The sequence below is a fragment of the Haemaphysalis longicornis genome, unplaced genomic scaffold (genome assembly GCF_048455015.1).
Source record: "Haemaphysalis longicornis isolate Haplotype H1 unplaced genomic scaffold, Haemaphysalis longicornis Haplotype H1 scaffold_3, whole genome shotgun sequence".
Classification (NCBI taxonomy): domain Eukaryota; kingdom Metazoa; phylum Arthropoda; class Arachnida; order Ixodida; family Ixodidae; genus Haemaphysalis; species Haemaphysalis longicornis.
This window is the reverse complement of record NW_027526335.1, coordinates 166,777,247-166,800,559: the sequence shown is the minus strand read 5'-3', so window position 1 is coordinate 166,800,559 and position 23,313 is coordinate 166,777,247. Positions and strand designations below refer to the sequence as shown.

The following is a 23,313-nucleotide window of genomic DNA, read 5'->3' as shown; positions in this document are numbered from 1 at the left end:
GCACTGCCACCAACAATCTCTTATTCCATGTATGTAGACGACGTGCAAATATCTTTTAAATCATGTAATATGTCAATATGCGAACGTCAAGTCCAGCTCGGTGTCAAGAAGCTTGCCGGCTGGGCAGACAGGAATGGCTTTAGATTGAATCCTGCAAAAAGCTCCTGCGTTGTGTTCTCCAGGAAGCGCGGGGTCCATCCGGACCCAGACATTACCCTCAATGGCGTGTCGCTTCCTGTGAACAAGGAGCACAAGTTCTTAGGTGTTGTGTTTGACCAGAAACTCACATTCATTCCACACATCAAGGAACTTAAACATAAATGTCTGAAAACAATGAATATACTTAAGGTTCTCTCCCATCAATCATATGGATCCAACAAAGAACTACTACTACGGCTTTATAGTGCGTTGGTTGGGTCTCGTTTAGACTATGGCAGTGTGGTATATGGGTCGGCGACTAAAACAGCGTTGCGAATGCTTGACCCAGTGCTACACTTGGGGCTACGGCTTGCGTCGGGTGCTTTTCGTACTAGCCCTGTTGAGAGTCTGTATGCCGAGTGTAATACGTGGAGCCTTGAGAACCAACGGACGTACATGGACTTACTTTATGCTTTTAAAATTTCATCGCTGAATAACCATCCTTTTTATCCTGTCTTTAACGACACATCCACATCTGTGCTTTTTGTAAATCGCCCATCCGTTCCTCTGCCCTTTTCACTTCGAGTGAGAGAGCGAGCCTCGGATCTGAGCGCTTCGTTTTTAGACGTGTACAGATCATCCTTTTCAGACATTTTACCTCCTTGGAAAGTTCGTCCTGTTTCCTCTTACCTTTCTTTTATGAAACTTGACAAAAATCGGGTACCGCGAGCTGCTATACTGCAGCACTTTCTGTCTCTGCAGTTTAAATACCCACTTGCAGAATTTTACAGTGACGCGTCTAAAACCTCCACTATGGTCTCCTGCGCTGCTCATGGTCCGAATTTCAGTGCAGCCAGAACCATGAGCGTCCACACAACAATTTTCTCAGCAGAAGCATATGGAATTTTATTGATTGTACGACACATACTTGAAAATCAAATTCCCAATTCTATCACCTACACAGATTCTTTGAGTGTTGTTCGCGCATTATCATCGCATAAACCCCCCAAAAACCACATAATTAATCTTGTATTCAACACTATCATGTCGGTGTATGCGGAGAAGCATAGGCTGCTCCTCTGCTGGGTCCCAGGACACGCTGGGATCGCTGGGAACGAGTTGGCGGACGAGAGGGCCAGTGCTGCTGCACTCAGGAACACTGTCGACATAACAAGCGTACCATATACAGACCTCAAGCCTCACATAAAACAGCACCTGCGCAGAACATGGCAAACACACTGGGACGAACAGACAGACAACAAACTACACGTAATAAAGCCACACTTGGGACGGTACACAACTGACTCACACAACAGACACACAGAAGTCGCCTTGGCAAGGCTACGGATAGGGCACACCCATGCGACGCACTCGTATCTGCTGACGGGATCTCCTAGACCCCAGTGCGGCAGGTGCGGAGAGGCCCTATCCGTAGTGCACATACTAATAACATGCAAGGCACTTCACACAACACGACACAAACACTTCAAAGAACTCTACAGACAACATATTCCCCTACATCCATCTCAGTTTCTGGGTGACGATGCCATGTTTTCCGTTAAACGTGTGTGTGAGTACTTGTCAGATGTGAATTTTTTAAACCTCATTTCCTATCACGCATAATCAAATCTGGCCCTATACACCAGCCATAACCATTGCCGTTAATTGATTTTATTGTTGTTTTGGCTTTAGTAGCCACTATTTTATTTTAGATTCTTTTGTTTGGCGCTCTTTGCCCTAGCTGGCCTTGCGCCAAAAAACTCTAACCATCATCACTCGGGGATCGCCGGAAACGAGACAGCAGATCAAATGGCCGCTGCTGCTGCACTTGCAAACACGGTGGACATAACAATACCGTACACTGACCTTAAGTCACACATCAGACAACACCTTCGCAATACATGGCAAGCACACTGGAATGAACAGGCAGACAACAAGCTCCCCGCACGGGGCACCTTGAGCAATCTTGGTGACGGTACTGGCGATACCGCGGACCCCGAGCCCCCAAACATACGCTGGATCCAACCGTGGCAATGTGTTTATAGGTGAAGGGTTAGAAACCACGAACGGTGGCCGTCGGAGCCCAGGTCAAGCTCCGGCGGATGGGCTCCCTGTCTGTTCACCAGGCAGGGAGCTCCGGGACCTCTTTGGCTACCAGGGTAAGGTCAAAGAAGAAAGTACCCCAGTCTCCCTGCTTTTATACTATGCTATATGGCATTTTCAAACCCCCCCCCCAGACGTGATCGGCCTCCGAAAAGGGGCCGCACCGAAGTTCCATTTCCACCTCTTTCAACAACTGTCTTTCCAACAACTGTAAACAACTATTCCCGTTTTCTTGTAGTTGAGTCAACTGACACAGAAAGATCCGTCGCTTCATTGTCTGTCTTCTTATTATCGAAGTTCCTGACGAGTTTAATTGGTGAGGCGTACAAAGCCAAGAAACAAAGAACTGGGCAATTGCTGGTCGAAGTGACCAAGCAGCAGCAGGCAGAAAAACTCTTGAGCCACACCCGAATCGGTGATCTTGACATCAGGGTCACGCCCCACCGCAGCTTAAACAGCTCCCAGGGCGTGATCTCCGATCCCGATCTACTGAACGAAACTGAAGCGGACCTGCTGGAGGGCCTTCGAGGTCAGGGCGTAACAGGGGTCAGGCGCATAAGCATACCTAGAGAGGACATACAAATACCTACAAAGCATCTTATCTTAACTTTTGACAGGTCGAGCCTTCCAGAATACATAAATGCAGGTTTTGTTCGATGTCCGGTCCGGCCTTACATCCCAAACCCGCGGCGCTGTTTTAAGTGCCAACGGTTTGGGCATGGCACCAACTCCTGCCGCGGCCGCCTTACCTGTGCGAAATGCGGCCAACATGACCATCCGTCCGAAAACTGCAACACCCAGAGTTTCACCTGTGCCAACTGCCAGGGGCCCCACGCAGCGTGGTCTCGTACTTGTGAGAAATTTAAGCAAGAAAAACAAATCATAAATGTAAAGGTCACTGAGAACATCACTTTTCCAGAGGCGAGAAAGAGGTTCGCCTCTTTCCCTCTGGGGAGGTACGCCGACGCAGCTCGCCGGGGGGCGGAGCGGCGTCTGGTTTCCACAGGGACCCAGTTCAGCGAGTCTGACCTGGTCCCTCCCCCGCCCCCTCCTGGGTTGCCTCTGGCAGCCCAACCCGCCACCACGCCGCTTGCTGAGGCAGCAGAGGTTGTGGTGGCAACCTCTTCCGTCGGGACCGGTGCCGCTCCCGCGTCTGTCTCCCCATCCTCCAGTGCGTTGGAGGGTACCGAGGTGATGGACACCACGGGCCCCGCACCGGTTCCCACCGCCACCACACCGCCCGTGCCACCTCTGGCGCCCCGGACGCCCTCGGCGGTGGCGGCTCAAACGAAGGGCTCCCGAGGGGGGGCCAAGTCCGGGGGGCCCGGTCCGTCGGGCACCCCTCGGACATCCGACGACGACATGGATGTCGGGCCGTTCCTGCTTGCAACGCAGCGCAAGGAACGCGTCCCGACGCCAAAGCCTCCCGACAAGCCAAAAAAGGCGAGAGTCACAGCCCCGAAAGACGACACATAAACAAACACACACACTCCAGTAGCTCTCACACTAAATAATGGGAAGAGAAAACATAATTCAATGGAACTGTAGAGGCCTTCTTAAAAATCTTGACGATGTATACGAACTACTGCATGCTAATCAGCCAAGTGTAATGTGTGTTCAGGAAACACATTTGAATTCCAAGCACACAAATTTCTTGAATAGTTACATGGTCTTCAGAAAGGACAGGGATGGCTGCACACACTCTTCTGGCGGTGTGGCCATAATTGCCCGGAAATCCTTAGCCTGCCACCCTGTCACTCTGAACACTGTCCTTGAGGCTGTAGCAATTCGAACGATATTATTTAATAGGTTGATAACGGTATGCTCCATCTACATTCCTCCTGATCATGCACTTTCCAGCTCTGATTTCGAGGCGCTGGTCGACCAGCTGCCCGAACCATACATACTAACAGGCGACCTTAATGCGCCCAACTCTCTTTGGGGCTCCTCCAGAACGGATGCCCGAGGTCGCCTTATAGAGAAATTCCTTACATCTTCAGGAGCATGCCTTTTCAACAATAAACAGCCTACATACCATAACATAGGACACAACACATACTCATGTCTTGACTTGGCGATTGGCTCCGCAGTTCTTTTTCCATGTCTTGAGTGGGGTGTGGGCACTGACCCATATGGCAGTGACCACTTCCCCACCTCACTCACATACATAGGTAAAGGCCCATGCAGTCCATCTTCCCATAATAGGTTGAATGAAGCACGAGCTAACTGGAATACATTTACAGAGACATCCAAACTACACCTACACGTCGAAGAAGCTACCCAACTCCTCACGGCGCACATCCTCGACGCCGCCGAAAAGTCTATTCCCCACGTCTCTGGTGCCCCGCGCAACCAGAGGAGACCGTGGTGGAATGAGGACTGTAGGCGGGCGCGAGAGGCCCAGAACAAGGCGTGGGGTATCCTGCGCCGGTACCCCACGTCGGGAAACCTTTTATTGTTCAAAACCCAGCACGGGGCACCTTGAGCAATCTAGGTGACGGTACTGGCGATACCGCGGACCCCGAGCCCCCAAACATAAGCTGGATCCAACCGTGGCGATGTGTTTATAGGTGGAGAGTTAGAAACCACGAACGGTGGCCGTCGGAGCCCAGGTCAAGCTCCGGCGGATGGGCTCCTTGTCTGTTCACCAGGCAGGGAGCTCCGGGACCTCTTTGGCTACCAGGGTAAGGTCAAAGAAGAAAGTACCCCGTCTCCCTGCTTTCCAATGTATCATATGGCATTTTCCAAACCCCCCCCCCCAAACGTGATCGGCCCCCGAAAAGGGGCCGCACCGAAGCTTCGTTCCCACCACTTCCGAACTTGAGTATTTCGAAACCGAACTACCCTCGCTTCTTAGTAATAGAATCAGTTGACCAGTGGAACCCTCTTGCTTCAAAGTCAGTATTTCTCGTCTCCAAATTTCTTGAAGGTGTCATCGGCGAATCATATAAAGCCAAAAAACAAAGAACCGGTGAAATCCTTGTTGAAGTCAGTAGCCAGGATCAGGCTGATAAACTACTTGCACAAACCCGCATCGCCGATCTGGCCATCCGAGTCACGCCCCACCGCAGCCTAAACAGCTCCCAGGGCGTGATTTCCGAATATGACCTAATCAATGAATCTGAAGCTGACCTGCTGGAGGGCCTTCGTAGTCAGGGCGTAACAGCGGTCAGGCGCATAACCATCCGCAGAGACGATAAACAAATACCGACAAAGCACCTCATCCTAACCTTCGACAAGGCGACCCTTCCTGAATTCATCAACGCAGGTTACATTCGTTGTTCAGTCCGGCCTTACATCCCGAACCCACGGCGCTGCTTCAAGTGCCAGCGGTTCGGGCACGGCACAAACACCTGTCGCGGCCGACTTACCTGCGCAAAATGCGCCCAGCATGATCACCCGGCCGAAAACTGCAATGTGCAACAACTTCTTTGTGTAAACTGCCAGGGTCCACATGCGGCCTACTCCAGAAAATGCGAAAAGTTTCAATTAGAAAAGAAAATCATTAACATCAAGGTCACTGAAAACATCACTTTCCCAGAGGCGCGGAAGAGGTTCGCCTCTTTCCCTCTGGGGAGGTACGCCGACGCAGCTCGCCGGGGGGCGGAGCGGCGTCTGGTTTCGGCGGGGACCCAGTACCGCGAGTCGGACTTGGTCCCGCCCCCACCCCCCCATGGGTTGCCTCTGGCAGCCCAACCCGCCTCCGCACCGCTCGCTGAGCCAGCAGCGGCTGTGGAGGCATCTACGTCCGGTGGGGATGCTGCTGCACCCACCGTTTCCCCCTCTCCACCGGCCCGAAGCACACGCGAGGGCCCGGAGGAGATGGAGACGGAGGCAGTCGCAGCGACCCCCTCCCCCGCCTCACTGCCTGTGCCATCTGTGGTGCTCCCCACGCCTTCGGCACTGGCAGCACAGGCAAAGAACACCCGAAAGGGTACCACGTCAAGGGGGCCCAGTCCGGTGGGCACCCCCTTGCCTTCAGATGATGACATGGACGTCGAGCCCTTCCGGCTTTCATCGCAGCGGATGGAAGGGGCTGCGACGTCCAGGTCAGTAGAGAAGGCCAGAAAACCCCTTCCAAGAGTCCAAGCCCCGAAAGACCCTACATAAATATTCACACTCCAGTAGCTCTGAACACATAATAATGGGAAGAGAAAATATTGTTCAATGGAACTGCAGAGGCCTTCTGAATAATCTTGACGACGTTTATGAGATTCTGCATGCCAATCAGCCAAGTATAATGTGTGTCCAGGAAACACATCTGAATTCCAAACACACAAATTTCTTGAATAGTTACATGGTATACAGGAAAGACAGGGATGGCTGCACACACTCTTCTGGCGGTGTTGCCATAATTACCCGCAAATCCTTAGCATGCCACCCTGTCACCTTGAACACCGTCCTTGAGGCTGTAGCAATACGCTTAATAATATTTAATAGGTTGAAAACGGTATGCTCCATATACATTCCTCCTGATGTTGCACTTACGAGCTCCGACTTCGAGGCGCTGGTTGACCAGCTGCCCGAACCATACATCCTTACAGGCGACCTTAATGCTCACAACACTCTTTGGGGCTCTTCTCGCACGGATGCCCAAAGTCGCCTTATAGAGAAATTCCTTACATCTTCAGGAGCATGCCTTTTCAACAATAAACAGCGTACATACCATAACATAGGACACAACACATACTCATGTCTTGACTTGGCGATTGGCTCCGCAGTTCTCTTTCCTCTTCTCGAGTGGGGTGTGGGCACTGACCCATATGGCAGTGACCACTTCCCCACCTCACTCACATACATAGGTAAAGGCCCATGCAGTCTATCTTCCCATAATAGGTTCAATGAAGCACGAGCTAACTGGAATACATTTAAAGAGACATCCAAACTACACCACACATCCATAGGACACCTACACGTCGATGAAGCTACCCAACTCCTCACGGCGCACATCCTCGACGCCGCCGAAAAGTCCATTCCCCACGCCTCTGGTGCCCCGCGCAACCAGCGGAGGCCGTGGTGGAATGAGGACTGTAGGCGGGCGCGAGAGGCCCAGAACAAGGCGTGGGGTATCCTGCGCAGGTACCCCACGTCGGGAAACCTTTTATTGTTCAAAAGGGCTAAGGCGATGGGAAAACGTGTGCGCCGTGAGGCAAAACGAGAGAGTTGGCGCTCATTCGTAACATCCATAAACTCTTACACTGACTCTCGCAAAGTCTGGACACGAATACGCAAACTAAAAGGACAACAGACACACAGCCTGCCCCTGGTCAGTACAACAGGGGACAAACTGGAAGACCAGGCTAACACACTCGAACAACACTTCCAACACGTGTCCAGTTCAGCACACTACACTAGCACTTTCATGAAACACAAACAATTCGCCGAAAAGAAGTCTTTACGTGATAATGATAAGTCAACCTCCTCTTATAACTCGGAGTTTTCACTTCATGAGCTGAGGACCGCTCTGAGCACTTGTAAACCCTCAGCTCCAGGCCCAGACAACATCACATATACAATGATACAGCACCTACACTCAGACACTCTTCTAACACTCCTCCACCTATATAACAAGATTTGGCTTTCGGGGCACATTCCTCGCTCTTGGAGGGAGGCCATAGTAGTGGCTTTCCTAAAAGAAGGGAAGGACTCTTCCTCTCCTTGTAGTTACCGGCCCATTGCTTTGACAAGCTGCCTGTGCAAGCTCCTCGAGAAGATGATAAACCGTAGGCTCGTGTACTTCCTTGAGTACAACGGTCTTCTCGAGAGCTGCCAGGCAGGCTTCCGGGCAGGGCGATCCACAAATGATCAATTAGTTGCACTGGAATCTTACATAAAGGATGCCTTTATACACAGACAGTACTGCATGACCGTATTTTTTGATATCGAGAAAGCTTATGATACGGCATGGCGTTATGGCATTCTTGCAGACCTAAAATCCTATGGTGTGACAGGTAACATGCTTAATACTCTTTCAAGTTACCTGTCCGAACGAACATTTCGTGTCAAGGTCGGTTCGGCACTTTCAAACGTTCACGTGCAGGAGAATGGCGTGCCTCAAGGTGGCGTATTGAGCTGCACCTTGTTTATAGTTAAGATGAACTCTCTCCGAAAGGCACTGCCGCCAACCATATCCTGCTTTATGTATGTAGATGACGTTCAAATATCTTTCAAATCATGTAATATATCCATTTGTGAACGTCAGGTCCAGCTTGGGGTAAATAAACTTTCTCGCTGGGCAGATGAAAATGGGTTTAAACTTAATCCTTCTAAAAGTACCTGCGTTGTATTCTCAAAAAGGCGGGGCATCCTGCCCGATCCCGACTTAAAACTCTTTGGTGACTCGATTCCAGTAAAAAGAGAGCACAAGTTTTTGGGTGTGGTGTTTGACGAGAAACTCTCTTTCATACCCCACATAAAACGACTCAAACAAAAATGCCTAAAAACAATGAATATTCTAAAAGTCCTGTCTCACCAATCGTACGGTGCAGACAAACAACTCCTGCTTCGACTTTATGCCGCGTTGGTGGGGTCACGGTTGGACTACGGAAGCATTGTGTATGGGTCAGCCACAAAAACAGCACTTAAAATGCTCGACCCAGTGCTTCATTTAGGGCTTCGCCTGTCTTGTGGGGCATTCCGTACCAGTCCTGTCCACAGTCTTTATGCAGAGTGTGACAAATGGTGCTTAGCGTACCAGCGAACTTATGTTGACCTCCTATATGCCTCCAAAATCTCATCAATGAATAACCATCCCTTTAAACCGGTTTTTAATGATACATCCACAACTAAACTCTTTTTAAACCGCCCATCAATTTCCGTTCCCTTCTCGCAGAGAGTGAGGGACGAGGTGACTATTCATGAGGTCTCCCTCTTAGACACATTCAAATCATCTCACACTTATCTTGTAGCACCATGGCATCTTCGTCCTGTAGCATGTGACTTGTCTTTTGAACAATACAATAAGAACAGGACACCAAGAAGTGGGATTTTGCAGCATTTCATGCATCTGCAGAATAAATACAGGGCTGCAGAGTTTTTCAGCGATGCATCTAAAACGTCCACTGCGGTGTCTTGTGCTGCGCATGGGCCCAATTTTGAAGCATGTAGAACAATGAATGTTAATACAAGTATTTTTACGGCAGAGGCATATGGCATATTTCTAGTTGTAAGTCACATAGTTGAACATCATATTCCTACATCCGTCATTTATACAGATTCGTTGAGCGTCGTCCGTGCATTATCATCCGGAAAGTCATCAAAAAACCATGTCATTAATCTTGTCTTCAGAACGATTATGGTAGCTTATTCTTCAAACCTTGGGGTGACTGTGTGTTGGGTGCCAGGCCACTCTGGCATTGGCGGTAATGAAGTGGCGGATGAAATGGCCGCCAATGCTGCACTCCGAAACACAGTCGACATGTCAACACTACCTTACACAGACCTCAAGCCACACATTAGACAACAACTCCGTAAAACTTGGCAAGCAGACTGGAGCGAACAGACAGACAACAAACTACATGTAATAAAACCACACCTGGGATAATACACTACTGACTCACACCACAGGCACATTGAAGTTACCCTAGCTAGGTTACGGATAGGCCATACGCATGTAACGCACTCCCACCTGCTCACGGGATCTCCAGGACCCCTGTGTAGCAGGTGTGGGGAGGGCCTATCCGTAGTCCACATACTCATACAATGCAAGGCACTTGACACAACACGACACAAACACTTCAGAGAACTCTACAGACAACATATTCCCCTACACCCATCTCTGTTTCTAGGTGACGATGCCATGGTTTCTGTGAAACGCGTTTTTAAATATTTGTCAGATGTTAAGTTTTTAAACCTCATTTCCTATCATGCGTAATCACATCTGGCCCTATACACCAGCCATCACCATTATCTTTATTGATCTTACTATGTCCAGTTTGGACATTTTATACCTACCTTTTGTGGTAATCACTTGTTTTCATTAAATAACTTCTCTGGCGCTCTTTGCCCTCGTTGGCCTTGCGCCATTAAACACCAACCATCATCATCATTTATTGTTCAAAAGGGCTAAGGCGATGGGAAAACGTGTGCGCCGGGAGGCAAAACGAGAGAGTTGGCGCTCATTCGTAACATCCATAAACTCTTACACTGACTCTCGCAAAGTCTGGACACGAATACGCAAACTAAAAGGACAACAGACACACAGCCTGCCCCTGGTACAACAGGGGACAAACTGGAAGACCAGGCTAACACTATCGCACAACACTTCCAACACGTGTCCAGTTCAGCACACTACACTAGCACTTTCATTAAACACAAACAATTGGCTGAAAAGAAGTCTTTACTTGATAATGATAAGTCAACCTCGTCTTATAACTCGGAGTTTTCACTTCACGAGCTGAGGACCGCTTTGAGCACTTGTAAACCCTCAGCTCCAGGCCCAGACAACATCACATATACAATGATACAGCACCTACACTCAGACACTCTTCTAACACTCCTCCACCTATATAACAAGATTTGGCTTTCGGGGCACATTCCTCGCTCTTGGAGGGAGGCCATAGTAGTGGCTTTCCTAAAAGAAGGGAAGGACTCTTCCTCTCCTTCCAGTTACCGGCCCATTGCTTTGACAAGCTGCCTGTGCAAGCTCCTCGAGAAGATGATAAAACGTAGGCTCGTGTACTTTCTTGAGTACAATGGTCTTCTCGAGAGCTGCCAGGCAGGCTTCCGGGCGGGGCGATGCACAAATGATCAACTGGTTTCTCTAGAGGCCTACATAAAGGATGCATTCATTCATAAGCAATACTGTATGACAGTATTTTTTGACATTGAAAAGGCATATGATACAGCATGGCGCTACGGCATTCTTAGAGACCTAAAAGCTTTTGGTATCTCGGGTAACATGCTGAACACTCTTTGTAGTTACATGTCTTCACGAACATTTCGTGTCAGGGTCGGATCGGCACTTTCAAATGTTCACCTGCCGGAGAATGGCGTGCCTCAAGGTGGCGTATTGAGCTGCACCTTGTTTATAGCTAAGATGAACTCTCTCCGAAAGGCACTGCCGCCAACCATATCCTGCTTGATGTATGTAGATGACGTTCAAATATCTTTCAAATCATGTAACATATCCATTTGTGAACGTCAGGTCCAGCTTGGGGTAAATAAACTTTCTCGCTGGGCAGATGAAAATGGATTTAAACTTAATCCTTCTAAAAGTACCTGCGTTGTATTCTCAAAAAGGCGGGGCATCCTGCCCGATCCCGACGTAAAACTCTTTGGTGACTCGATTCCAGTAAAAAGAGAACACACGTTTTTGGGTGTGGTGTTTGACGAGAAACTCTCATTCATACCCCACATAAAACGACTTAAACAAAAATGCCTAAAAACAATGAATATTCTAAAAGTCTTGTCTCACCAATCGTACGGTGCAGACAAACAACTCGTGCTTAGACTTTATGCCGCGTTGCTAGGGTCACGGTTGGACTACGGAAGCGTTGTGTATGGTTCAGCCACAAAAACAGCACTTAAAATGCTCGACCCAGTGCTTCACTTAGGGCTTCGCCGGTCTTGTGGGGCGTTCCGTACCAGTCCTGTCCACAGTCTTTATGCAGAGTGCGACAAATGGTGCTTAGCGTACCAGCGAACTTATGTTGACCTCCTATATGCCTCCAAAATCTCATCAATGAATAACCATCCCTTTAAACCGGTTTTTAATGATACGTCCATAACTAAACTCTTTTTAAACCGCCCATCCATTGCTGTTCCTTTCTCGCAGAGAGTGAGGGACGAGGTGACTATTCATAAGGTCTCCTTCTTAGACACATTCAAATCATCTCACACTGATCTTGTAGCACCATGGCATCTTCGTCCTGTAGCATGTGACTTGTCTTTTGTACAATACAATAAAAACAGGACACCAAGAAGTGGGATTTTGCAGCATTTCATGCATCTGCAGAATAAATACAGGGCTGCAGAGTTCTTCAGTGATGCATCTAAAACGTTCACTGCAGTGTCGTGTGCTGCGCATGGTCCCAATTTCGAAGCATGTAGGACAATGAATATCAATACAAGTATTTTTATGGCAGAGGCATATGGCATATTTCTGGTTGTAAGTCACATAGTTGAACATCATATTCCTACATCCGTCATTTATACAGATTCGTTGAGCGTCGTCCGTGCATTATCATCCGGAAAGTCATCAAAAAACCATGTCATTAATCTTGTCTTCAAAACGATTATGGTAGCTTATTCTTCAAACCTTGGGGTGACTGTGTGTTGGGTGCCAGGCCACTCTGGCATTGGCGGTAATGAAGTGGCGGATGAAATGGCCGCCAATGCTGCACTCCGAAACACAGTCGACATGGCAACACTACCTTACACAGACCTCAAGCCACACATTAGACAACAACTCCGTAAAACTTGGCAAGCAGACTGGAGCGAACAGACAGACAACAAACTACACGTAATAAAACCACACTTGGGACAATACACTACTGACTCACACAACAGGCACATTGAAGTTACCTTAGCTAGGTTACGGATAGGCCATACGCATGTAACGCACTCGCACCTGCTCACGGGATCTCCAAGACCCCTGTGTAGCAGGTGTGGGGAGGGCCTATCCGTAGTCCACATACTCATACAATGCAAGGCACTTGACACAACACGACACAAACACTTCAGACAACTGTACAGACAACATATTCCCCTACACCCATCCCTGTTTCTAGGTGACGATGCCATGGTTTCTGTGGAACGCGTTTTTAAATATTTGTCAGATGTTAAGTTTTTAAACCTCATTTCCTATCATGCGTAATCACATCTGGCCCTATACACCAGCCATCACCATTATCTTTATTGATCTTACTATGTACAGTTTACACATTTTATACCTACCTTTTGTGGTAATCACTTGTTTTCATTAAATAACTTCTCTGGCGCTCTTTGCCCTCGTCGGCCTTGCGCCATTAAACACCAACCATCATCATCATCATCATCATCAGACAACAAGCTACACGTTATAAAGACACTCTTGGGAGCATACACCACTGACACACATAACAGGCACAATGAAGTTACCCTGGCTCGATTACGGATAGGCCACACGCATGCAACACACTCATACCTGCTCACGGGATCTCCAAGACCCTTGTGTAGCAGGTGTGGAGACGGCCTATCCGTGATCCATGTGCTACTTCAATGCAAAGCACTCCACACAACACGACAGAAACACTTCGCCGACCTCTACAGACAACACATTCCACTACACCCAGCATTGTTTTTAGCGGATGACCCCATGGTTCCTGTACAACGCACGTTTAAGTTTCTTAGAGTCATCAAGTTTTTACACCTGGTTTCCTATCACGCGTAGTTGCTTTTAAACCCGATCTCATGCCACGCACCATAACAACCTGGCCTTTTACACCAGCTATCCTCATTGTCTTTTACTGAATTCACTTTGGTTTTTGTTGAACGGTTTTAGCGTTTATGGTTACATCCTTCATACCTAACCACCGTTTTGGCGCTCTTTGCCCTCGTTGGCCTTGCGCCATAAAACACCAACCATCATCATCATAACATGTGGAACACGCTTGCCAGTTACCTCTCTGAAAGAACGTTTCGCGTGCGTGTTGGAACTGCACTCTCTAGAGTTCATGTGTTCCGCAGGAAAACGGTGTTCCGCAAGGTAGAGTTTTGAGTTGCACTTTGTTTATTGTAAAAATGAACTCTCTCCGGAAGGCTCTGCCACCAACCATTTCCTGCTCAATCTATGAGACGACGTGCAATTATCGTTTAAGACTTGTAACCTGTCTATCTGCGAGCGCCAAGTCCAGCTTGGTGTTAACAAGCTAGCTGGCTGGGCAGATAGCAACGGTTTTAAATTTAATCCAGTGAAGTGTACTTGTGTTTTGTTGTCGAAAAGGCGTGGCATTCGGCCGGATCCAGACATCAAACTCAATGGTGTCTCAATTCCAGTCAGAAATGAACACAAGTTTTTAGGTGTAGTCCTTGACGAAAAGCTCTCGTTCATTCCACATATAAAACAGCTTAAACATAAATGCTTAAAGGCCATGAATATACTCAAGGTTCTCTCCCACTCATCATATGGTGCTGACAAACAACTTCTTTTACGTGTTTTTACTAGCCTGATAGGTTCACGATTGGACTACGGAAGTGTTGTTTATGGGTCAGCAAGTAAGACATCCCCCATAATGCTGGACCCAGTGCTTCATCTGCGGCTCCGGTTGGCATGTGGCGCTTTCCGGACTAGCCCGGTCGAAAGCCTCTATGTGGAGTGTAATAAGTGGAACCTACCCCGCAGGGGGCATCTGCGCAAGCAGATGTTTGGTGTATGTGCGACACCACGGACCCCGAGCACCCACGTCTAGCCGTGCGTGGCAGAGCCGTGTCCGGGGAAAAGGGGAACCTGGTGGTTGAGCCAATGCCGAGTGTTTGGACCTTCAAGGCCCCTCGGCAAAGGCAACACACCACTTTGGCCCACGCTTCACGTAGACGGCACCTCCGGCCTGACCCGACCGGAGGGAATCGGCAGTCGCCTCTTCCTGTCCTCCTCTACATCTTTTACTTTCCTATCCTCTTTCTAACAACTTTCCTGTCACCTTCTTTCTTCTTGGTTCTTCTTTTCTTGGCGGCTAGGGTTAACCTGGTGTGGCTAACAACCCTGTGTTATGCCATATGTGGTTATAGCTGTGGTGTAAATCTGGCGCAGGCAGGCCTTGCTTGCAAGTACCTGTCGCGTCCCCTTGTTGGGCACCAGGGTGGGCGGATAGAATTTATTATTTCATGGCTTCTTCAAAACCCCCCTCCAAACACGATCGGTCACTGAAAAGGGGCCGCACCGAAGTTTCCTTCCCACTACTCCCTGCAATCGCTGCCCCTAAACCGGACAACTACCCCCGCTTCCTAATAATCGAATCAACAGAAAAAGAAAACCCCATCACTTCCAAGTCTGTATTTCTGATCTCGAAATTCCTTGAAAACATTGTGGGCAAATCTTATAAGGCTAAAAAACAAAGAACTGGTGAACTCCTAGTAGAACTCAATAATCAGCAACAGGCAACAAGTCTTCTCACCAAACCCGCATGGCCGATCTAGATGTCAGGATCACACCCCACCGCAGCCTCAACAGCTCGCAGGGTGTGATCTCTGAGACGGATCTCCTAAACGAGACAGACATCGACCTCCTCGAGGGCCTCAAAGATCAAGGTGTGACGGCAGTGAGGCGGATCACAATCCGGAGAGACAACAAAGAAATAGCCACGAAGCACATCATCCTAACATTCGACCGATCCACACTTTCAGAACACATAAATGCAGGATTCATCCGTTGCCCAGTCCGTCCATACATTCCGAACCCGCGCCGCTGCTTCAAGTGCCAGCGGTTCGGTCACAGCACTAACGCTTGTCGCGGAAGACTAACCTGCGCCAAATGCGCCCAGAACGACCACCAAACTGATAATTGCAACACACAGGTCTTCACCTGTGCCAACTGCCAGGGATCCCACCCAGCATACTCCCGCACCTGCGAAAAATTCCAAGTTGAAAAGAAAATCATAAACGTAAAAGTAACCGAGAACATTTCCTTCACGGAGGCGCGAAAGAGGTTCGCCTCTTTCCCCCTGGGGAGGTACGCCGACGCGGCTCGCCGGGGGGCGGAGCGGCGTCTGGTGTCTACAGGGACCCAGTTCAGCGAGTCTGACCTGGTCCCTCCTCCGACCCCCCTGGGGTGCCTCAGGCAGCCCAATCCGTCGCCACGGCCCTTGCTAAGGCAGCAGCGGTTGTGGTGGCAACCTCTTCCGTCGGGACCGGTGCTGCTCCCGCCTCTGTCTCCCCATCCTCCAGTGCGTTGGAGGGTACCGAGGTGATGGACACCACGGGCCCCGCAACGGTTCCCACCGCCACCGCACCGCCCGTGCCACCTCTGGCGATCCGGACGCCCTCGGCGGTGGCGGCTCAAACGAAGGGCTCCCGAGGGGGGGCCAAGTCCGGGGGGCCCGGTCCGTCGGGCACCACTCGGACATCCGACGACGACATGGATGTCGGGCCGTTCCTGCCTGCAACGCAGCGCAAGGAACGCGTCCCGACGCCAAAGCCTCTTGACAAGCCAAAAAAGGCGAGAGTCACAGCCCCGAAAGACGACACATAAACAAACACACACACTCCAGTTGCTCTCACACTAAATAATAGGAAGAGAAAACATCATTCAACGGAACTGTAGAGGCCTTCTTAAAAATCTTGACGATGTATACGAACTACTGCATGCTAATCAGCCAAGTGTAATGTGTGTTCAGGAAACACATTTGAATTCCAAGCACACAAATTTGTTGAATAGTTACATGGTATACAGAAAGGACAGGGTTGGCAGCACACACTGTTCTGGCGGTGTGGCCATAATCGCCCGCAAATCCTTAGCATGCCACCCTGTCACCTTGAACACCGTCCTTGAGGCTGTAGCAATACGCTTAATAATATTTAATAGGTTGATAACGGTATGCTCCATATACATTCCTCCTGATCATGCACTTTCGAGCTCTAATTTCGAGGCGCTGGTCGACCAGCTGCCCGAACCATACATACTAACAGGCGACCTAAATGCGCACAACTCTCTTTGGGGCTCCTCCAGAACGGATGCCCGAGGTCGCCTGATAGAGAAGTTTCTTACACCCTCCGGAGCATGCCTCTTCAACAAAAAACAGCCTACATATCATAACTTAGGACACAATACATACTCTCATCTGGACTTGGCGTTTGGTTCCGCAGTTCTCTTTCCTTGTCTTGAGTGGGGTGTGGGCACAGACCCATATGGTAGTGACCATTTCCCCACTTCATTAACGTATATAGGTATAGGCCCGAGCAGTCCATCTTCCCATAAAAGGTTTAATGAATCACAAGCAAACTGGAGCACATTCACACAAACATCTCAACTACACCACACATCCATAAAACACGTACACGTGGAGGAAGCCGCCCAACTCGTCACGGCGTACATCCTCGACGCCGCCGAAAAGTCTATTCCCCAGGCCTCCAGTGGGTCCCGCAGCCCAAGGAGGCCCTGGTGGAACGAGGACTGCAGGCGGGCGCGAGAGGCCCAGAACAAGGCATGGGGTGTCCTTCGCCGGTACCCCACGTCAGATAACCTCATTTCTTTTAAACGGGCTAAGGCTTTTGGGAGGCGAGTGCGACGTGAGGCGAAAAGGGAGAGTTGGCGCACCTTCCTCACTTCCATCAATTCGTACACAGACACACACAAAGTCTGGACACGTATACGAAAACTAAAAGGACAACAGACACACAGCCTGCCCATGGTTAGTACAACAGGGGACACACTGGAAGACCAGGCTAACACACTCGCACAACACTTCCAACACGTGTCCAGCTCAGCACACTACACTAATACTTTCATGCAACACAAAACATCTTCAGAAAAGAAGCCCTTACGAGACAAGAACAAGTCGAAGTCTGCTTACAACTCTGAATTCACACTTCATGAGCTGAAGGTTGCTCTTGCCACTTGTAAGCCTTCAGCTCCAGGGGCAGACAGCATTACATACACCATGATACAACACCTACACCCAGACACTCTTGAGACACTCCTACACCTCTACAACAGAATATGGCTTTCGGGGCAGCTTCCAAGATCTTGGAAGGAGGCCATAGTTGTGGCCTTTCTGAAGGAGGGGAAGGACCCTTCCTCTCCCGCAAGTTATCGTCCCATCGCGCTGACAAGCTGCCTGTGTAAGCTCCTCGAGAAGATGATAAACCGTAGGCTCGTGTACTTTCTGGAGTACAACGGTCTTCTCGAGGGCTGCCAGGCAGGCTTCAGGGTGGGGCGATGTACCAATGATCAACTTGTTGCACTGGAATCCTACATAAAAGATGCATTTGTCCATAACCAGTTCTGCCTTACAGTATTTTTCGATATTGAAAAACCTTATGATACAGCCTGGCGCTATGGCATCCTCAGGGACCTTAAGTCATTTGGTGTCTCCGGCAACATGTTGAACACTCTTTGTAGTTATTTGGCTGAACGAACCTTTCGAGTGAGGGTTGGCAGTGTACTTTCCAATGTATATTTGCAGGAAAATGGTGTGCCGCAAGGTGGAGTTCTAAGCTGCACGTTGTTTATAGTTAAGATGAACTCCCTCCGAAAGGCATTGCCGCCGACCATTTCCTGTTCCATCTATGTGGACGATGTGCAAATATCTTTTAAATCCTGTAACCTGTCAATTTGCGAACGTCAAGTACAGCTCGGTGTTAAGAAACTTGCTGGCTGGGCGGACCTTAACGGGTTTAAACTAAACCCGGCCAAAAGTACTTGTGTTGTGTTTTCCCGCAAGCGCGGGATTAACGCGGACCCTGAGATTACACTTAACCGTGCACCTATTCCTGTTAAAAGGGAGCACAAGTTTTTAGGTGTCATATTTGATAACAAGCTCACGTTCATACCTCATGTCAAAGCACTTAAACATAAATGCCTCAAAACACTATACATACTCAAGGTCCTCTCCCACCAATCTTATGGGGCAGACAAAGAACTACTTCTCCGGGTCTTTACCGCCTTAGTCGGGTCTCGATTAGACTACGGCAGTGTCGTGTATGGGTCGGCATCGAAAACAACCCTAAAAAGTCTTGATCCAGTACTCCACTTGGGTCTGCGCCTTGCGTCGGGTGCCTTCCGCACTAGCCCGACCCAGAGTCTATATGTTGAATGTAATAAGTGGTGCCTTGAGTACCAACGAACGTATGTTGACTTTCTCTACGGTTTTAAAATTTCATCTTTGAATAACCATCCTTTTAAACCTGTTTTTAATGATACATCCACATCGCCACTGTTTGTAAATCGCCCGTCTGTTCCTTTGCCGTTCTCACTTAGAATGAGACAGGAAGCTCCAAATTTCGACGTCTCCTTTTTAGACATTCACACATCTTCTTTTACTGACGTGTTACCACCCTGGCAGCCTCAACCTGTGTGTTGTGACTTGTCCTTCGTGAAAATTGATAAAAGCAGGGTACCACAAACTGCTATTTTGCAGCACTTCTTCTCCCTGCAGTCTAAGTATGAATGTGCAGAGTTTTACAGTGACGCATCAAAAACTGCCCTTACTGTGTCGTGTGCGGCGCACGGACCCGATTTTAGAGTCTCTAAGACCCTGAACGCGAAGACCAGCATTTTTACGGCGGAAGCCCATGGAGTTTTGCTTGTTTTAAATCACATAGTGCAACATTGAATACCCAACTCTATCATTTTCACAGATTCACTGAGTGTTGTACATGCATTGTCATCCAACAAGTCTTCTAAAAACAATGTTCTTAATGTAGTGTATAAAACCATTATGTCAGCATATGCATTAAATCTCCCCCGCAGGGGGCATCTGCTAAAGCAGATGTTTGCGTGTACTGTGCGACACCACGGACCCCGAGCACCCACGTCTAGCCGTACGTGGCAGCGCCGTGACCGGGGAAAAGAGGGTCCTGGTGGTTGAGCCGACGCCGAGTGCTTGGACCTTTAAGGCCCCTTGGCGAAGGCAACACACCACTTTGGCCTCCGCTTCTCGTAGACGGCACCTCCGGTCTGACCCGCCCGGGGGGAATCGGCAGTCGCCTTTTCCTGTCCTCCCCTTCAACCTTTCACTTTCCTATCTTCTCTCTAACAACTTTCCTGTCGTCTCGTTCTTTCTCAGTTTCCTTTTTTCCTGGAGGCTAGGGTTAACCTTGTGTGGCGGACAACCCTGTGTTCAGCCATATTTGGTTATAGTCGCGGTGTACAGCTGGCGTAGGCATGACTTGCTCACGAGTTCATGTCCCGTCCCCTTGTTGGGCTCCATGGTGGGTGGCTGGCACCATGGCCGAACAGTTTTTTCAATTTATGGCTTCCTTTTTTCGCCCATCTGATCCCTCTCGTAAAAGAGGAGGCACCGATGCAACCGCCCAGTTTTTCACGAAGAACGTTGCCAACTTTCCACGCTTCCACGTAATACACAGCAGTGACGAAGAGAAGACTGCCCGACTTGTATCGCCATTTCTAGTCGCAAAGACCCTAACTGCCACCATTGGGGAAGGCTATAAGATCAAAAAGCTTGCAAATGGAGACCTTCTACTCGAAGTACTTTACAAACATCAGCTCGACAAGCTCTCAGCGTTAACTTCTTTCGGAGAAATTCCTGTAACTGTCAGTGAGCACCGATCAATAAATACAGTCCGCGGAGTCATCTCAGATGACGACCTAAAGTATGTGTCCGAGGAAGAGCTTCTAGAAGGTCTGAAGGAACAAAATGTGACAAATGTCTACCGTATCAAAATCAAAAGAGAAAACAAAGAAATTCAGACAAGGCATATCGTCCTCACCTTTGCATCAAGCATCCTTCCAGAATCTGTGGAGGTGGGCTATACCAAAATGAAACTTCGACCCTACATCCCCAACCCACGGCGATGCTACAAATGCCAACGCTATGGCCACGGCTCATTGAACTGCCGGGGCCAACAGACATGTGCGAAATGTGCCTCTCATGAACACCCTCCTGAAAACTGTCAAGCCCAAACATATCTTTGTGTAAACTGTGAGGGCAACCACGCAGCGTACTCACGTGTTTGCCCTGCATGGAAAAAAGAAAAAGAGATAATAACACTCAAAGTAACAGAGAACCTGACATTTCGCGAAGCACGGAGGCGACTCTCCTCGGCGCATACGCGACCCTACTCCGTTGTGGTGCAACAGGGCGCAGCATCACAGCGGTCTTCGGCGCTTGCTGAAGCCACACAGAGTGAGGTTCCAGCAAGGCACCCCGCGCCCCCGGTGGAAGCAGCTAGCGCTGCGCCACCACCTCCGAAGCGGGCTGCACGGACCCCTGGTTCGGCAGTCTCCAAGGCCTCACCCCACACGGTGAGGTCAAACAGTTCGACACACGTGCGTTCTGCACGAACCTCCAGCGTCTCCGAAGAGACGATGGACACATCTGAAGGAGGTTCTGCGCCCTCTACGTCGGATGGGCGGCGGAACTCCCTAGACAACATAAAGAGAAACAAGCCCCGAATCACAGGACCGAAAACCTAGTTTTCACCCCACCAAAAAAAGCAGCATGGCATTCATTGTCCACTGGAATTGCAGAGGACTTTTAAATAATTTAAATGACATCAAAGACATCTTCGCCACACACTCTCCTGTAGCCGTTTGTGTTCAGGAAACAAACTTAGGTCCTAAACACCATAATATACTCAAACGTTACCAGGTCTTTCGCTGCGACCGAGAGCAGGCGAGTAGGCTCTCGGGCGGAGTGGCAATAATTGTCCAAAATGGCATAGCAACTCGAGAAGACAAACTTAAAACTAGGTTAGAAGCAGTGGCGGTCACCCTGCTTGCATTTAAAACAATTACAGTGTGCTGCGTGTACATTGAACCACACCTCACAGTAACACTGCAAGATTTTGAAGACTTGGTAAACCAACTACCGGAGCCTTTTTTAATAGTTGGCGATTTTAATGCCCACTCTTCTTTTTGGGGGAGCGAAAAAACTGACGCAAGGGGGCAGATTTTAGAGGATTTTATTTTATCCAATAATGTTTGTCTTTTAAACACCGGCAAACCTACATACTGCTCTCCAAGCTCAGGCAAAATGAGCTGCATAGATTTATCCTTTAGTTCACCGAGTGTTTTTAGCGATATTAAGTGGGATGTCATTGATAACCCATACGGGAGCGATCATCTACCTGTAATCATTAGCGTAACATCATCATCACCAACCATTATCCCGACAAAACCACGCAGGTGGAAACTTCAGTTTGCCGACTGGGGTCTTTTTACTTCCGAAGCTACTTTAGACCAAGTTTTTTCGGACACACTGAGCATCGACGAATTGAATGAAAGGTTTACATCTTGCATTCTTAAGGCTGCACGCTTAGCTATTCCACAGTCCTCGGGAATGGTGAGACAAAACAACAAAGTATGGTGGACACAAGAGTGTAAGGAAGCCAAAAAGCAGCAAAACAAAGCATGGGGAGTCTTGCGAAGATATCCAACGCAAGAAAATTTATTAGAGTTTAAAAGGAAACGAGCTAAAGCCCGATACATTCGGCGGAATGCCGAGAAACATTCATGGAAAAATTACGTCTCGTCTATAAACAGCTCAGTCACATCAAAAAAAATGTGGGAGCAAGTTCGGAAACTCAATGGCACGTACTCCCCTTTTAAGTTCCTCTTCTAACAGCACCTGGTGTACAAAGTAGCCTAGAAGAGCAGGCGGATATACTGGGTGAACATTTCTCCAGCGTCTCCAGTTCTGTGCATTATGCAGAAGCATTTTTAAAATACAAACACACTGTAGAGAAACAAAAACTTCCAACACACGGTGGTATAAACGAACCTTATAATAGTTTAATAACGCTCCAAGAATTGAAGAGAGCTCTATCGGCCGGTAAGCAGACTGCACCCGGCCCAGATGATATACATTATGAAATGCTCGCACATCTTTCTGGTCCTTCTGTAGAAGTACTTCTGAAGTTTTTTAATAAAGTTTGGGTATCGGGAAGGATGCCGGTAGCCTGGAAAAAAGCATTCATTGTAGCTTTACTCAAACCCGGAAAGCCGCCAACCTCCACAAGTAGTTATAGACCAATAGCCCTCACGAGCTGTCTAGCCAAAACTTTTGAACTTGTCGTGAATACCAGGCTAAGTTTTGTACTACAATCAAACGAACTTCTTGACATTCACCAGTGCGGGTTTAAAAAGGCGTGCTCAACAACTGATCATCTTGTCCGCCTCGAAAATACCGTACGAGAAGCATTCATACACAAACAACACTGTCTTGCTGTCTTTTTTGATCTGGAGAAGGCTTATGACACTACGTGGAGGTTTGGAATAATGCGGGATTTAGTAGAGTTAGGCATCCGTGGAAGAATGTTGAATTGCCTGAATGATTTCATGGCAAACCGTTCATTTCAAGTACGCCTGGGCTCAACCCTCTCGAGAACATTTGTACAGGAGAACGGGGTCCCTCAAGGGTGTATTCTAAGCACAACACTGTTCGTTGTAAAAATGAACTCCATATGCAAAATAAT

At 48.7% G+C, this 23,313-nt stretch overlaps 1 protein-coding gene across 1 annotated transcript; it reads left to right on the top strand.

The window, feature by feature from the left end:
* The first annotated feature begins 19,989 nt into the window (after positions 1 to 19,989).
* LOC144173514 (uncharacterized) lies at positions 19,990 to 21,421 on the top strand. Its single transcript, XM_077701906.1, has one exon. It carries the CDS (start codon positions 20,042 to 20,044, stop codon positions 21,311 to 21,313), a length of 1,272 nt encoding a protein of 423 aa, XP_077558032.1. The 5' UTR covers positions 19,990 to 20,041; the 3' UTR covers positions 21,314 to 21,421.
* The last annotated feature ends 1,892 nt before the right edge of the window (positions 21,422 to 23,313 follow it).

Coding starts and splice junctions, on each gene's coding strand:
- LOC144173514 (XM_077701906.1), top strand. CDS start 20,042: ATGACTTGCTCACGAGTTCATGTCCCGTCCCCTTGTTGGGCTCCATGG.